Raw genomic sequence first — 17,537 nt, 5'->3', positions numbered from 1 at the left:
CCCGGCGGCCGCCCCGCGCGCCCGGCGGCACGTGACCGCCGCAGCCGGCGCGCTCCGGCCGGCAGGCCCCGCGCGCATGCGCGACGCCCTGCCCGGCGCGGCTGCCCCTCGGAGCGCCGTGCCCGCAACCGACATGGCGGAGCAACCCTCCCCCATCCGCCCTAGCGCGGGATCACGTGGCGGCCAGCCCGGTGAGACGCGATTGGCTCCAAGTCCAGGCGCGGGCCCGGTCGCGCTTCCGGGCTGGCGGGAGGCGAGCGCCCTGGCCGCCGCGTGGTCGCCTCTGCTGTAAGCGCCTCCCTGCCGGCGCCTCGCAGCGCCGAGATGCCCATGGCCGCCGCCGCGCTCCGAGCGAGGTGGGCCCGTCCCGGAGGGGTAAGGGCTCAGACCGCGCCGGGACCGCGCTTCGTTACGCTCTGGCGGAGTAAATTCGGGGGGGTGCGGGGAGAGAGACTTTCCCGGCGGGGAGCGCGCTGTGCGGGCCGTGCCGCGTTGCACGCTGGGAGTTGTAGTTTACGGGGTCGCGGCCGGGTCGGGCACGCGGGGCACCGAGCGAGGGACGTGGGGCCCTGCGGGGCCTCCTCATGAGCCGCGCCGGCTGCCCGCCCGGCTGACGGTGAACCTCCCGGTACTTACTTTTATAACTTCACGTTTACGTGGGATTTCACTGTAATTACTGCCAGCGGTGTTGCTCTGCCTCTTTGGCAGCGGCGTTACCCAAGGTTTACGATGGGGGAAACCAGTTAAACGGAAGTTTGTCACAGGTTGAAAGGTAGGAGGGAGCCAACGTAGGAATCCCGTGCTGGGACTGCCTGAGGGATCAGGATTGGGATTCCTGACCTGAAATCGTCGAGGTACCTTGGACTTGGTGTTTGCTAGCATGCAAATGTAAACGTGACAGGAAAGCACAGAGCAGCTCGTGATGTTGTGGTGTTATTTTTAATTTTTATTTTTAGGAAACCTTCTGACTCGACTCCGATAACGGCAGGAAGAAAAAAACCTGCAGCGTCCGCCTAGCTGCATCGGTTGCCTGTCTGCGACAACATACTTAGTACTCATCTTTACAGTGACCAACAAACAGAAATGATAAGCTGCAAACCTGAAAAGCATCTTCCCTAGAAAGATACCCTCATTTTGGATGAATGTTCTCACAGTCTAGCAGATTGATTTTTTGTGAGAAAAGATTTTGCCATTTTTTTGTTTTCGTAAGAGGCAGAAAGGACTTATGGAACAAGCACTTTGAAACTGAAGCTTATACAGCTTGACAGCCCTTGGGCTTTTATAATAAACATCCCCATGCAAACTCCATTTTCCATTTTATAACCTCATTAGATACAGTGAGCTAATGGTCAGATAATTTCCTCTTGAGATGGCACTGTTTTTTCAAACTAGTCAACAGGGTTTTCAGACTTTGCTGTGGAAATGTCGTCTGTTCTGGCCTGTTTCAAGATGCCAACAACTATTTGCTGTCTCTTTCAGCATCCCCAATAGGGAAAAGGTTAGCTATTTCAGTTTTATGACGTCTTCCAACACTGCATTACCAGTGGGTTCCAAAAGAACTGATGTCTTTCCTACCAAGAAAAGGTCTGAAGTTAATTCTGAAGAAAAACATGGATGGGATGAGGAGACTAAGGAAATATCTGAAGGGAAATGCCACTTTTCTTCCTCTGTTGGAGCTCCAAAGAAACATCAAGGTCTGTCAAGGCATAAGTTTACCAACGTACAGCCTCCAGAAAAACCTTTGGAGGCTGAGGAATGGAACAGGCTGAGGGAAAGCTTTCCGTCACCTGAAATATTTGAAGAAGTGATGTTTAACAGTATGGTGAGGTGCAACAGCCCCATTGATGTGGCTAAGTCCTTACTGACCCATGTGGCAAAGAGTAATGGTGACGTTCCATATAATTTGTTGGTCAAATATCTGGTATTGTGTGTCCAGCAGAGGCAGACTTCAGAAATTTGTGATGTGTATGATATAATGAAAATCAGATTTAAGATTTTAGAAAGTGGGGCTTACAATGTTCTTATCAGGGGGCTGAGTAATTCAGAGCAATGGAGAATGGCTTTGACTCTTTTGGAAGAAGTAAAAAAGATTATGACTCCCTCACGGACAAACTATGAATCCTGTATCAAAGCAGCCAGCCGTCATCAAGAAATGAACCTCGCGTTTGAACTTTACCATGAAATGTTGGCTAAGGATTTGATCCCAACCTTGGATGTCCTGCAGGCCTTTTTTGACTTCAGCAGGGGTATGAAAGGTGCTGAGTTACAAAAAGAGCTGTTTGGTATCCTCTTATATTTGAGAGAGAACCAAATATACCCTCACAAAACATTTATGCGGAGTATAAAGCTATGGTTTGAAAGGTAAATAATGTTTCAATAGCAAGCTCCAGTTCATGAGGATGGGATTCAGATTATTCTCAGATGAACACTAATAAGATCCCTCAACATCTCGTTTCGGTTGTTTCTCCATGAGAGACACATTGTCATGAAAAGATGCATTTTATTTTTGCTCCCAAATTAGTGTAAAAGTGTAAAATTCTTACTGATTTCAGCTTTTCTTGTCAGAGTTTACCTGTTAAATATTACTCCTTGGTACAGAAAGTGGGAAATTGTGGTGGGTCATGGCTGTCCAAAATACCTGACTTCATCTCTTTCTGGGGTTGGTACATAAGGAATATTGACAGGTAGGAGAGTTTTTCCTATAATCTATCAAGAGTGTAGAAGTAGTTAATTGAAAATTAGAAAGTTTCTCTCTTTAAAGGAAAGAGGCAGCAGATTTAGCTTGGCTTAAGTGAAGATTAAATGTTGACTTTGTATAGAATAATAGGAGAGGAATAATCTTAATAGGAGGCTCTTCATTTTAGCACAGTATTTAGCAGGCCACACAGTTTGTTTTCATGAGTAGCAATGGTCAGACTCTGCAGATTACAACTAGTTATGCTGTGCGTGCACAGGGTAGTTCACCTGAGCCCATTGCATATTTGTCATGCTGTTGTATGTGAGCCTGTCTATGACTTTTTTTTAAACTGTTGGCTTTGGTTTATGTAAGCTACACAGCCATTTTACAAGTTAGTCTTGCTGGATGGAAAATATGGCTGTGGGAATGCACTACCATTATTAGAATGGCTTACACTGCTGTCACCCTAGGTATTTTCTTTCCTGGGAATAGCTAGGGAGCAGACAGAGTAGGCTTCAATCGAGATGAACTGGTTTAGTGGGTGAAAATCTGTCATTGGGTGCTATTTTCCCAGTGATCAGAGAAGGACTTACCTGTAAGTGTGCGCTGCATGCGCAGGAAACTTAACATAGTAAATCCTTGGCAAGGAGACTGCAGAGGTGGTCAGTGTGTTGAAGAGCTATATATTGCCTGTGGCAAACCAATGCTGCAAGCTGAGGCTAGACAAACTCCTGTTTGTATCTTTAATACTGTATTTGACTGTTAGAATAATTTGTGAAAGACTGTGGTAGACTAGTGTTTTAACATCAATGTTGGGTCTTCCGCTAAAGGAAGTAGTGTTTCAAACATGAAGAAGAAACAAAGTCTGTAATAGAGGGATGAAACTACGTGATCAGTTATCCCATGTGGCTTTTTATTTGTGAACCTGTACAAAATGCTCAGTTTCACCTGTCTGTTCCAGTTGCTAGTGCTGAACTTGTATATGCTGGTGGTTGAAGAGAAATAAGCAGTTTACGTGGAGTTCCCAAAAAGAAATAGAATCTGATAACTTCTAGCACTGTTAGTCTTACAAGAACGATGCAGATTAGGAGGTAACTTATGCTGATAAAGGAAACTGATGGTACAGCAAGCACTGAAGTGCGCTCTGTGAATGTAACTGAATAGGTGCTAGTTTTAAAAAATGATTTTTCTGAAGAGCAGACTAGCACTGACTTCTAGTAGTGAGTAAAGCCAGATCCAATACAGAGATCTGAGAGCGCAACAAAGAATCACAGTATTTTCTGTTGCCTGTTGTCTTTGTAAGAAGACTAAAGAACCACTGTGTATGAGCATGAGAAATGGGAAAGAAGGGCAGAAGCAGGATCGTTATTCCAAAGCCCATGGCATATGTGAATGTGCAGCCTATGATAATAAACAGTGGCAAAGGGAGAGACGTCTGCAATTGCATGTTGTCATGGGTATTCCCATTCTGTAACCTATTCTCGTTTGGATCTTGTGGGCAAAAAGGCATATTTATACCAGCATGATGGCGGTTGTGGTAGTGGTGGTGATGATGATAATGATGTGAAGTCAAAAAGTCTCAATGCAGCATTTTGGTTTAGGGATACCTTTCTTAATCTCTTGGGACAACATCTGCATAGAAATCTTGATTCCTGTTTTCCCATCTGGTTTCTGAGGTGCTTTATGAATGTGTAGGGCAGCAACTTAAAAATTGTCAATGCAGCCTCGTTACTTGTAGGGTTCTTAATATTTGGGGACAACATAAACTGGGGAGGTCGGTGGTGTTAGTTCTCTGAATGTTGTTAAATGCCAGTTCTTTATATAATATTTTCAGGCGTTGCTAAATTATACATGAATCTTTGTATGATTTCTTTGCAGGGTGGATAATTGATGGGTCTTTTATTTCTAAATGTTGATCACAATAGAATTACTCTTTATCTGTAATTCAGATATTGTTAAATAAGAACCTAATGTTTTTATTTATCTTTTCCTATGTACACATTAGTATACCAGGAGGGAACTGGAGAGGACATCTGACCAACATTAAAGACAGGTAAATAGAACATTTTATTTAAAAGTGAGGTGTTGTCTTTGATTATTCTATCTTGAACTCTTCTTTCATAAATATAAAAAATAGCTTTTCTTATGTAAGAAAATATCTTAATACTTGAGAATATGAACCTTTGTTGTGTACATATCATTTCCCAAACTCCGGTTTCCAGCTCATTCTTGTGCATTAAACAAGACCCAACGTGCACAGTTGGAAAGGAATTATACTAAGCAGAGCCAAGACAGGAGACCACAGAGAAGAATTAAGACCTGCCATTTTACTGTGGCTTATTTGGCTTACTGTTTAGGAATTAAAGACTTACTTTTTTGGTTGGCTTTATAATACCGTTGTTTAACAGGATATGTAACAGAGCAGCTTTGGTGTGGAGATAGATGTCTTCTTGAAAACTGATACTATTCGTGCACTGCAGTTAATTTGTACAGATGGAACAGTTCTCCCTTCCCACCTGATTTTCAGTGAAGACAAAATGATTATTATGTTAGGTTTTCACAGGGATAACTTGGATATGTGTTTCTATTACAGTGCAGTTTTCTTGATATCTGTAAATTCCTATTTTATATGTTATTCTCTTTGAAACCCAGTCCTTTGGTTTTGCAGCAATTTGGCAACTATAAATGTATTAATTATAAGACTTCTACAGTGGATTATGGGGTTTTTTGGTGGTCTATAAAAACAGACTGTGTTGCATACTCTGAAGTAAAAGCCCATGCAGAGTCTGCTGCTTTTGACACCCATGAAAGAACAGCGTAAGTCACTGTCCCAAGAGTAGGGGTTGTTCACGGTAAGATGGATTATTATTATGTATGAGACTGTGTATGTTACTATACTGTATTATAATTCACCAAATTCTAGACAACCTTTTTCATTTCAGCCTTCAGAGTTCAAATTCTAAAGTTCACTGTCTTGGTTAAGAGGCAGCTTGTTACCTTACTGTCTGTAAACTCTGTTGCAGACATTGAGAGCTAAACTAACTTAGATCACCTCACATTTTATCATGAATTAAGAATCTGTGAACAAAGTGGTGACAAGGTGCTATATGGCATTTATTTTGTGATAACTGTGTGAACACTTTTATTTTGAAATAAACAAGTTTGAGGTAGCCTACTTGGATAAGTATTTGAATGAAAAAAAAGAATATAAGAGCTTTGTTGCATTTAAATTAAATGGCTGCTGGCAGAAAAGATCCTTAGGATTTAACAAAGAAAAAAAAGTTTGTTGGTTTTGTTGTTGGGGTTTTTTTGTGTGTGTGTTTGGTTTTTTGTCCTAATCATTAAAGGACAAAGCCCTGAAGGTATCTCTGAAACTCACGTGGTGGTTGTTACTACACTCATCTCTCCAGTCAGCATTAACTGATGTATTAAAACATGAGTCTTGAGTTAAATCCAGAAGAACTAGTTTTTCCTAAACTGGGTTTGACAATTTAATAGGCTTATTTGTAGGTTACTATGATTTTGTATAAATACTGGCAGTTATATCTAAGATGCTCGTATCCAGGATATTTTCTGCTTCCTCTAGCACTGAGCTCCTAGTTTCTTTGAACTGTGATAGTCAGAAGCTTGAACCGCCTGCAAACAAACCTTGAAGTCTGCTGACCATTTTTCTTTGAGAGTTACAAAAGCTTTGGATTTCCAAGGTCAGCTATAGAAAGCTGCAGCTCAGGCTTTTTGAGCCTGTGATCAAATTACTGCAGCATGTCTGACTTCATGCTTGATGTGTAGGTGCCATGATAGTCCAAGTCCATCTCAGAAAAGTCCCTCAAAAAAGCAGTTAAGTGGTCAGTTATCTGTGAGGACAGCTATGTATCCTACAGAGGTGAAAACCTTCTGTGTGGGAATTTCTTGGCATGAAATCTTGAAATGATCAATGAGAAGTTATAAAAATTGCAAGGTAATTTTAAAGATATGGTTGCAAAAAAGCAGCAGTTAGACTAAGGGTCCAGTCTTGCAAGATGCTGAGTGTTTCTTCTGCCTGTTTTGCCTCTGCTTCCTTTGGAAATCCACATTGAGAATTCACAGGAAGAAACGGGCTTCAGGAGCTTTGGTTGTTGATAGGTGGTTGGAGTGGGTTGATTTGTTTGGGTATGGGGAGGTTTGTTTTTTTCAAGTGATCTGAAAGTGGTCATTGCAGAAGGATCCAAGTTAACTATGGGACAGGTCCTTAAACTTTAGGCTTAATGGTTTTGAAATAGTCTCATAACAGTTCGTTAGGCCTTTCTTCTCTGTTGCCAAACTGTGAAGTTCCTTAATGCTGTTAGATGTATTTAATGGTAACTTTACAGCTATATGAGCAGCCAGTTGCATTGCTTACATTAATATGTAGGGTAAGCCTGCAGTGGCCACAGTGGGTTGAGCAACTGGAGTGTATTGTTTGTATGCAACAGTGAATGTCCATTGTTGGGATTCCATGCATAATTTTTTTTGATTCAGTAAATGCACACTCAGCATTGCAATTAAAACAGTTTTGGCTTATGGTATGTGCATTAAAGTGTACTAGACATAAATTGTTGGGAGAATTTAACATTTCTGATTGCCATGGTTTTAGAAAATTACAACAACCTAGCTTTGGCATCTCTAGGATATCTCTGTGAAGACAGCCAGGGGAAAATAACTTGTTCCATTTTAGCACTTAAAGCTCAAATCCTACAATTCAGTTCTGGGATTGTGCTTGTGCAAATAAGATATTTGGATGGATTTAGAGAAGAATGGTTACTCCTTCAGTTCAAACTATGTCCAGCTGGGTGAATACAGGCTTCTGAACAGAGAATGATAGAAAGGAAAAATGTGAAACATCAACAACATATCCTGCATATAAGAGAAGGTTAAGTGGGAGCAAGTGGCAAAAAAAGTTATTGTTCGTCAGCCAGGAAGAACGAAAGACCCATTCAGACTAAGCATCATTTTATTGCCTGCTGAAGAAGCTACTAGATTTCTACTTATTTTCTTGGTACCATGGCTGGAGTGTCCAGTCTGGTGATGAAGGTGCAAGCTGGATCTCATGTCTGATATTCTTGGCAGACGTGCTTGAGAACAGACATGACTGACTGTGAATTTCCGTAGTGTATGTTAATGTCCTAACTGACCATTTCTTTTTCCTTTTTCATGTAGTTATTGGTAAGTTAAGCTTGGAAAAATTACTAGGTTTAACCCACAATCAGAGATGCAAGTCAAGAAGTGCATCCATGGAGTCTGTGTATATTTGTAGCTCATTGGTTTGTCTTTAGAAAGTTCATCTGCAAAACTTTCAGATAAGTTTTTTAGGGGGGAAAAAAAAAGGTTAATGTAGTTCACAATTCAAGCACAGAAATGCAGGTTATTTTGTCTCAGTCCTTCACTGTTACCCCACCTTACATGCTCATTTTGTAGTGGTCCCAGAGGTTCATGGTAGTGATGCATGACATACATTTTTGACCTGTGTATGGAGCTGTGCATTGTGTTGATTATGTGTTTAGTTTACAGGGGCTAACAGGAGAGACAACTAGGAAAGAAAAGAATGAAAAAATGGGACATGGAAGTGATGACGGTTCCAGTTTGATTTCCTTCAGACTGTGTGTTAGAGCAGAGGTTGTGACTGTGGGACATGAAACAACAGAAAAGGCTAGAAAGGCATCTCATTAAAAAAAAAAAGATGTTTGTTCTTTCTCTTAAGATAGAGTTCTGGGGGATCATACAAAAATCCAGAGGTGGCCACGGAAGTTAGGCCTGTCTTGTTTTGCATCTTGGAATTATGTGCATGCTGTGCTAGCAGGCTGTAGGAACAAAAACCTGACTCATAGCAGTTGACATAGTTCTTGTGGCTATGGTTTGTTTTGATTGCCTTTCCCAGTGCTGGGGAGTTTTTGCAGCACTTTACATAGTTGTGCCTCTTGGCTGGCACCGATCTGTGTGTTCTCTGTAGCGTTGCCTCACTCATGCTGTTCTGGAAAATTTTTCAGGATCTGCTATGATATGCCAGCACTCTTCTTGAGGAAATTAAGAGTTTGAGGTCTGGTTTTTTCACATCCCCTATTGTTCTATTCTGTAATCTTTAATGGTGGATTTTCAATCTCTTTGTATTCTCTTAGTATTAAAAATATGCATGGACAGATCAGTGGGGAGTTCTTGTGTGTGTCAGACAAAACAATGTATGATTTGGGATTTGCAGAACCACAATTTTTACTATAGCTGCTGGCCCTGCAACAGGGAAACTTGAGAGTACAGTGAAGTGGACAATGTGAATGATAAAGGAAACTGTCCCATTGCTGCATGCAGTCATACAATCCCTGAAACAGCTGTGCGTGATGGAGTGGGGTTTCTGGCTCTGCAAAATGATCACTAAATGATGGCATTGGTTGACTGTAGCTGCAGAGCTCTTTCATCTGCAGCAATCTGCACTCCTAGATCCATGTGATGATATTTAGCCCAGGCTACAGAACAGGACCAGAAGTTTCTTAGCAATAAGAAACAAGTAGTGATTAGTCACCAGGAGATAGCAATGTAAAGCTGCTTTCTGTTTGGGTGCCGTCAGCTTGATATTAGAAAATCTCTGGTGAAATTGGGCATTGTACAGACATGCAGTGCCAGTGTGACTTAGTATTGCTGAGGGCTTTCAAAGCAAACTTTCTTAGTCACATTCTGCTTTCAGTCTGTTCACTTTGACCACTTTGGAGAGATCTGAACAAACAGTGTTAGCCTAGAAATAAGGGGAACTCTCATAGCAAAAGGCAAGCAGCACAAAAAAGGCAGTCTCACTCGTTATTTGCTTTTCCAACCATACAGCAGATTTATGGTACCTTTTCTTTCCTTCTTTTTTTTTTTTTCTTCTTTTGAGCAGGGTTATTCCCATACCTGTGACAGGTTTGGTTATTCCAAACCTTGATGAACCAGGCACAGATAGCTTGTCTTTTTTGTAGGAGTAGTCAGTGGCACAATAATGGAGTATTTCACTGGTTCATTTTCTTGTTGTAACACTTTGGAGTGGATTTACAGCTAGACCAAGGCTCTGTGGCCTGCCTGCTAGCTTCAGCTACTATGGCTACAGCTACTTCATATGTTCCGGCCAGGCCAGTGCAACTGCGTCACCTTCCCACATTGAGATCTGGGCTGTATGTACCCATGGTGACTTTCCTGGTTAGTAGGGAAACTTCCAAGTATTAGAGATGTGGAAATTTGTGGTAATGCTGGGAGTTGAACTCTGATCTCTCAAGGCATAAATATATGCTGGTGAATATTTAAATACTCTTTTTTTTTTTTCTCCATCCTCTCATGCAGAATTCTAGTCCTAAATAAATCCTCAAATGTCTCTAGAGTTAAATCTTTGGTCCTGATACCACTAAATCACATAGAAATATTTCTAGTGACTTTAGAAGATTTTGGATGCATTCCAGAAAGAGTACAACAAATTTTCTGATGATTGTACTGTGCTGGAGTTCTTGTAAAGAATTGTGCTAATACACAGACACTCAATAAGTTAATAAAATTTAAGGTATTTCTTATGTAAAAGCCTTTATCTTTTTGTTTTCTTCTTTCACTGTTATTACAGCGGACAGTGCCCAGTTTGCAACCATCAGCTGGAGGATAGTGACCTCACCGAAGAGGAGTATAATAATCTCAGAGAAAGAATAATAAGGGATGTGATACATGGAACTGACACTTTTAGAAAGACAAGCCCACAGGTAGGTCTTGCCCGCTGTCAGGTTAGGAGGGTAATATGCAATTAATGTTCAGGTACTTTGGAAACACCACAAATCTTTTTTTCTTTGTTTTAAACATTGATAGGCCATTAGATACTGAAGTATGCTATGTATTTTTCAGTTGTGTTTGTAAAATGGGTCTAAGTCTTGACCTCTTTCATATTGTCTTTGTTCTTATATTTTCAGACAGCTGTTAATGGATACTGAAATAATTAAATTATTATTTTTTTTACATTAAAAATGTAAAAACTATGGAAATCTTCTAATCCTTCAAAAGCTAAATTTTAAGTATGGAATAAAATGCAGTAACTAGAACACAATAAGACATCTAGTATTTTGAGCTTGCAAAAAAGTAGAAGTCCTAGTGTTTCTTAAGTTCAGTATCATATCTAAAGCTTACATTTATGTGCTGAATACTTGATTTTTCAGTTGGGCATCTGTTTGCCAGAAACAATAAAGAACCGATTATCACTTTGTTCACTCAACTTTCACAACCCACCAATCAACAAACTACCCCTCAATTTTAAAGATACGCTTTCATATTTATAATTACAATATACATCAGGAGTATCAAGCTTTTCAAAGGTCATTGTAAACATATGAGAGGGCATAATTCCCAGACGCTATAATATATTGCAGTTCTATTTCTTACTCGTGTGGAGATCAGTGGTTCAGCAATAGTAACACAGAATGAAGCTGAGCTCCGCTAGATGGAGCCCTCACGACATCTCAGGGTGGTTTTGCTTTGCTTTTATAAGTATTGATGTCGTTTTGCTGCAGCTGGCACCTCAGTTCTGCACCAGTTCTGAAAATATGGAAGAGGACACCAGATCTAATTCTTCAGGCTTTCTGCAGACACAGACCTTGCACATGTGTAACAGTTGTAGAAACTTGAAACAGTTAGTGTTGGGGTACTTGCAGTACATGAAGCCTGTTGTGCAGACATCTAATTTCCACACAGATTTTTCTCCTCAGTTCAGGACTTTTAGCTGATCTAGCTGCAAATTGTACGGGGAGTGAAATTATGCTTCAAAATATCATCACAATTTTAAGTCTTTAATAGGTACTGGTGTTCTATAATATTATAAGATAAACGAAAGGATGTGGTTTATTGTACACTGTACAACTAACTTTATATGTTCTCTAAAAGCCTTTGTGAAAATTATGGTTGAGCTTGGTTTATTAAAGAAAGCAACAACAACAAAACTTTTAATTCCTTAACCAGTTAACTGGCTAGTCTGTGAAGCTTCATTTCTGTTCCTTGTGGTGACTGCTGGCTTGAAAATTTCAAATTTGTCAAGTACACAGGGCTAAATTAGCAGTACCAGTTGAAGGCGGGGAGATTTAGGAACGGGGTTCTGGGTAACAGGACAATTCACGCCCAAGCTGAGCAGTAGTGGCAATGATGTTTCCCCTGTTTGAGAACCTGATTGATCAAATGACTGACATCTAATGCAACAAGACTCAATACACTGTGGTAAGTTTTGATGTCAGTAGATTTTGGTAGTCTGTGTGATAGCTGAAATTCCATCATTTACCACTCTGGTCCACCCACTTGCTAGTTCCAGGCTGACCTTGTTCCAGTTCCCTATTGGGAGGCAGTCACCAGGAGGCTAAATGGAGATGAACCCGGTGCGTTTACTGTTGGCTCTACAGCTTAAAGTCTGCTCCCTCAGTGAATTTTGAACATGTGTGTGGGGACAGAGGCAAAACAGTGTTGTGATGTGTCAGAAGTTTCCAGAAATAAATTTGGGACTTTCTAGTTGCCTTTGTGCTGTGAAAGCAGACGTGTGGTGATGAAAATATGCTGCCCATTTTAGGTATGCCAGACTGTGTGACTTCTCTTACAGCCAGGGTTTTCCAGAGGGGAAACTAGGTGAAGAGGCTGAAAATAGGGTGTAAGCAAGTACATCTGAGAGGGGGGTTTTCCATTTTCCAGTCAGTCACTTTTTTGTAGTAGCCGCAATTCAAATAGAAAACTTTTTAGCTTTCTATTCCTTCTTTTCTCCTAACGAGTTTTCTTTAGTGCATCTGTGTTTCTTGCAATGAAATGATTATTCAGGGAAACAGTTTGAGTTGTTTTGAGCTCCAAACATTTTTTTCCCAACAATGTTTCAAATTGAATATGTAATGCATTTGGAAATTTTTTTTCCACTCCACTGAAGAATAGTCTTTTGTCTTTTGCAACAGCATCATTGCTTTATTTGATTTTTATTTCTCTCACTTAAGATTAAATGCGATCGGAGTAGAAAATTAGGAGCAAAGATTTGGTTTGCTGAGGATCTCCCAAAAGTAGTCTGTTGTGCTGTGATTAAAAAAAAATAAATCTTTTCTGTAATTAGTTTTAGGAAAGAAAATCAAACAACTTAGGTTTGTACATCAGAATGGCAGTAAACACAATTTACAAATATGTTGAAAAGATGGCTTGCATGAACTATAAAACTGATTATCTGTGATAAGGAAATACCAGTCACACATTAAAAAGAGACATCAACTCGGATCTTCATGCGCAGCTACTGAAAGGTCTATTACAATGTCGTAAGATGTTCTAATATAGTGAGCTGCAACCTTGCAGGCTGCTGTAGAAAGAAAATGTTGTAACAAGACTGTCACCTTTTGCACCAGTGTGTATATGATGTTTTCAGTTGGATGTCTGTTTACCCTGGCTACGTTTAATTGGGAGCTATGCCATTGAGCCTGAGTTGATATAATTGATATACTGAGAGGCAGAATCAAGTTTCACTGTGATGACTTTCGTGTCGCAGCTGCTCCCAGGTGTTTCTCTAAAATACACAAATGCAGTAATTTCATTCCCTTCTTGGATACTTCATACCCCTGATAAGCCTGAATGTTGTGCAGGGGGAAGGAAGCACATGGGAGATGTGTATGTGCTGTCAAGAAGGCAGGAAGAGATGGGTTTGTGGGCATGTAAAGTCCCCACACTAGGTCTGGGCTAAGTGTGTAAAGGGATTTTACATGTACTTCTAGAATATAAGAGACTGGAGAAGGAAGAGGAAGTGACCCATTCATCTCAGTGTTGTTTTTGCAACTGAATGAGGTTGTGCTGTTTCCAAGGAGCCTTGAAAATAAAGCTCTATCTCTTACTTTTAGATTGATGCCTTTTCTTTTCTATAAAGCTTTGGTTCTTCTTCCACGTGTGCATGTTTCCCAGCTCCATGATTTGCTCTAAAGCCCTGTCTGGTATATGTCAATCCTGTTCTGAACAGAGTAGTTTATTACTTCCAAAAAAACCTATGTACTCCAAGCTCTAAGAAAACTATGTCTGATGCAGTCTGCTCTAACCCCACCTGGCAGAGTCTTCACTCCCAAGTTCCAGTGTGATCTTCTCATTCTTCTACATGCTTTGTTGACTCTCAGCTTGTGGTCAAAGTCAACTAAATTGCCTGCACTTGAGCTGTTTTGAAGGTGAGCTACCCTTACCTGCCCTGAGATGCCTGCACGATTATGGCTGTCCATCTTGCCCCTGGGTGTCATGGCTTCTTTGCCTGAGATCAGGGAGAAAGAGAAGGCTAGTTAATTCAGTTAGGCCTGCTGTGTCTCCTGAGAAGATCAGGGGCTGAAGCAGAGAAAACCCCTTCCCAGTAAACAGCTGATACCGTGTGCACAGTGTGGGCCACAGCCCAGGCTATTTGTGCTGTTTAGCTCCTCTACCTCTATTCCCAAGTATGTTACCTCCTCCCTGTCATTGCCAGGGAGCAAAGAACTTTCTGAGGGGAGGAAACATGGAAGGAAGGAGAAAGCCGAGTGGAATTTCTCCCGTGAGTTCATGTGCATCCTTCCCTCCCAGATGTGTGCCACATTTCAGCAAAAGGATCAGATTCCTAGTTAAGTGTTTGTCCTCTGCAGTAGGAGTGCAACAATTTGGCATGTTGCTGAATGCTGCAAAGCCTCTTGCACTGGAATGGGGGCTGGTTTGAGCAGAAACAGTTCCTGTGGTTTCTTCTCAGGTGGGAATGACTGGAAGTCCTCTTGTCACTTCTGTGGCAGGGTGGGTCACTTTGCTAGGGTTTGGTTTAAAATGACACCACCTGGATTCAGAGCTAGCTTCAGCAAGAAGTGTGCTGGCAGGATGAAAATCCTGATGGTGCCAGCGTGGGTTGAAATCTTTCTGTTAGTTCTGGAGAAGGATATAGGGGTGGTGAGCTGTAGTTAGGCTTAGGATTAGGGCTAAGCCGAGGCTTCAAGACAGTAGAGACTTCTGAGCTTGTGCGTGGGTTTTTTTTGCTTTTTTTTTCTTTCCTTTCCTCTAGGAGGCCCAAGAATAGGATGAATGCTGAGGTTGGCTTAGATGAGCAAGTTATGACTAATTTTTGGATGGGTATGAGTTACTGAATTGCAGGTAGGCTGGGGTTTCAGGATAGCAAGGATGGAAGAACCTGTTATTGCTGAATCTAGAAAGTCCTGGAAGTGTGGTGTTTGGGCATTAGTGTTTTGGACAGCAGGTGCTGGAGAGCTTGAGTTATTGTTGGAGTCTTACAAGTTCATTAAGATTGAGTGCTGGTGGAGAGGAAGGGCTTCTTGGTAGCCTTTTGGGTATGTGCTGGTGTTGGGCTATGGATAAGACTAGGGTAAGAGTTAATGTTTAGGAGTTAAAATACTTGAAGCACTCATTCAATATGGCCGTGGTTAGGCCAGAGTATTAGATTAGAGGTGGCATCAGTAAGGACAAATGTGTTATCTAGTCTGCAACAACATGGATCAAAAAACTTACTTCTAACTGCTCTTTGATTATAGGACAGCCAGTGCTGAACAGTTCAATTCTACAGGTTTTATAGAATAGCAGATTGACAACTAAGCCCATTGTTGCCTTGTGGCTAATTTTTACTTATGGGAAGGATATGGTCATTAACTTGTGGATAAGGATAAGGTTAGCGTTGCAATTATAAATAAATACACTGATACCAAGCCTGAAGACTCCTGGATCATGAAGAGTCCTGTGCAGTCATAGGTCTGGAGAAACCTGCAAAAGTGAGACACAACATTTGCAGCTTTTTTTTTCAGTTCTCTGCTAAATATGGGTCACTGAACTCAGTCAGGATAGAGTTAGTATTCAGTAGAGTAGAATCCTGCATTGCCTTAAGACCCAGGTTTGCCACTAGGTCTTGTAACATCAACAAGGATGGAGGAGAGCTGGTGAGTGGGGCTGAGGGTTAGCTGTGGGCTTGTTTCAGTTGCAGTGTTTTGGTTAGGACTAGGGTTAGTTTGGGGATTAGAAAGAACACTAGCCTCAGAGCTTGATCCACTACTGAATCTTGTAGGTCTAGTAGGCACAGAATAAAGACGGGTAATGGCTTATGGTGGGTGTTGAGACACTTGCAGTAGTAGAGTGTCCAGACAGTCTGAGAGCGCTGCAGCCTTTATCCTGCTTACTTTCTGTCCTCCTGCCTCCATTTAATTCAGGGTTGGCATTACGCTCTTCTTGTGATATGATCTGCTAGAGGGGAGGGAACTTCTGGAAGGAAGGAAAAGGAGGGGAAGAGGAGAGACCAAATGGGAAATGGGTGGTGAGAGGCAAAGGCAGTTGGAATTTTTCTAAGGTTTCTTTGCATCTTCCCTTACCCCAGAGGCTCCTGATAATGGAATCAAACAGAAGCACAGAGAGTCTTTTGGCAGGAGGATGAAAGACTAAGCTGCTTTCTTAGCAGCAAGAAATAGATCTAGATGAAAACATAAATTTGGGGCATATTTCTTTCCCTCAATTACCTCAAGTGTTAGAGAATCTTTCTTGGGGGGTGGGTCAAATCTTCTGGGGTGGTCTACAGTCTTCCTTTCCTTTATTTGTGTAGCAAGGAGTGAGTTGGGACTTTGTTCAGGTCACTTGGTCTCCTTTGCCATCAAATGGTGCAGCAAAATTAGGCCACCCTGCAACACAAAAATGTTCCTTTCTTCCAATCCAATGTCTAAACCTGTTTCATTGTCCTCCACAGCCTTTTTAAACTACAACTTTGTCACCTCTCTATTTGGAAAATCTTCTAATATGATACATTCTTCATATTCCAGTTAGTGCAATCAAGTAAGAAAAATCTGGTTCTAATCTTATTTTTTTGAACACCAGTTGTTTGGTTAAAATACGGTTCCTAACCTTAACTTGTTTCCACTGTAGATTGTCTGAAGATCTTGCTAAGCAAAATACAAACATGGTTTGCTGATGGCATTGATTTTTTCTCAGATCTGTATCTTCCTTCCTAGCTAGAACATATAAGAAGAAAGAGAGAGAAATAGAAGAAATTGAAAAATTTCACCAAGGTTTAAGAATGGCATACCTTGATAAAGTTGTTCTTTTTTCCTGTTCATTAGTTGATCACAGAGGCAGACAGGTCCATAAACATGAAGTCAGAACAGTAACTGTTAACTAAAGAATTAAACTAATCTGAATTATCCGAGTAGCTAATTTTTAAGGAGATTATCAGGAACTTCTTGGACACACAGTCCTTCACTTGCAGCTCATGCATTCCACTAAGTAGGATCTTAAGAGATGTTTATGTAATGCAGACTACATATTCTAACATCCTTTTTTAAGTGTTCTCTGTCTCTGAATATTGCTAAGTTCTTTGATAATACTTCTAAAGTAAAATTAGCATGAGCACATGTTGATATAAGACACTTTGAAATGTTACCTCTTGGAACTTAGGCATTGTCGAATGGTGCTTTATCATTTGGTACTTTGGTCCATTACCAAACATTCTTCTAAGTCGAGGAGGTGGTCTCCAGCTGTGGTCAAAGCCAGATTCTTCTGATGCTGCAGAGGCCTGTGTGGAATTGTGTAATATAGGGCTTCATTATAATTTATGATAATTAGAATTGCTTAAGAACTTATATAGTTTCATGTTATCTATCCAATACCTTATTTCCTAAATTAGATGTGTTTTAGAACATCATCAACTTGAACAGATGTTTTTATTACACTATGATGATCCTTTAAGTTGATACAGTTCCTCCATAAATCTGTAGAATGTAAGTGTACTTTTTTCCTGTAGTGTGCATTGTTTCATCTTTCTGATGCTAAATTTCATTTGGTTTTGTATTCATCATTGGTGTGGCTGCTTCTGTGCCATTCCGTTTCTTAAATATTTGTAAAATATTTCATTTATATGGGAATT

At 40.8% G+C, this 17,537-nt stretch overlaps 1 protein-coding gene across 4 annotated transcripts in view; it reads left to right on the top strand.

Annotated features, from left to right (window-relative positions):
* The first annotated feature begins 112 nt into the window (after positions 1-112).
* PRORP (protein only RNase P catalytic subunit) overlaps positions 113-17,537 on the top strand; it is a 53,814-nt gene continuing 36,389 nt past the window's right edge. For 2 of the 4 annotated variants that reach the window (XM_049825476.1, XM_049825473.1), the window contains exons 1-4: positions 533-854; positions 957-2,361; positions 4,683-4,730; positions 10,266-10,398. In XM_049825476.1, the coding sequence (XP_049681433.1) occupies positions 1,370-2,361; positions 4,683-4,730; positions 10,266-10,398 (1,173 nt within the window). In that variant the 5' untranslated portion in view covers positions 533-854; positions 957-1,369. Of the gene's footprint in view, positions 376-532; positions 855-956; positions 2,362-4,682; positions 4,731-10,265; positions 10,399-17,537 lie in introns of those variants that run through there. The other 2 variants (XM_049825474.1, XM_049825475.1) reach the window with 2 other exon arrangements.

Source organism: Accipiter gentilis, chromosome 22, assembly GCF_929443795.1.
Source record: "Accipiter gentilis chromosome 22, bAccGen1.1, whole genome shotgun sequence".
In the NCBI taxonomy this organism is placed as follows: Eukaryota; Metazoa; Chordata; class Aves; order Accipitriformes; family Accipitridae; genus Astur; species Astur gentilis.
The sequence above is the reverse complement of the archived record's forward strand: the minus strand, read 5'-3'. Positions and strand labels throughout refer to the sequence as shown.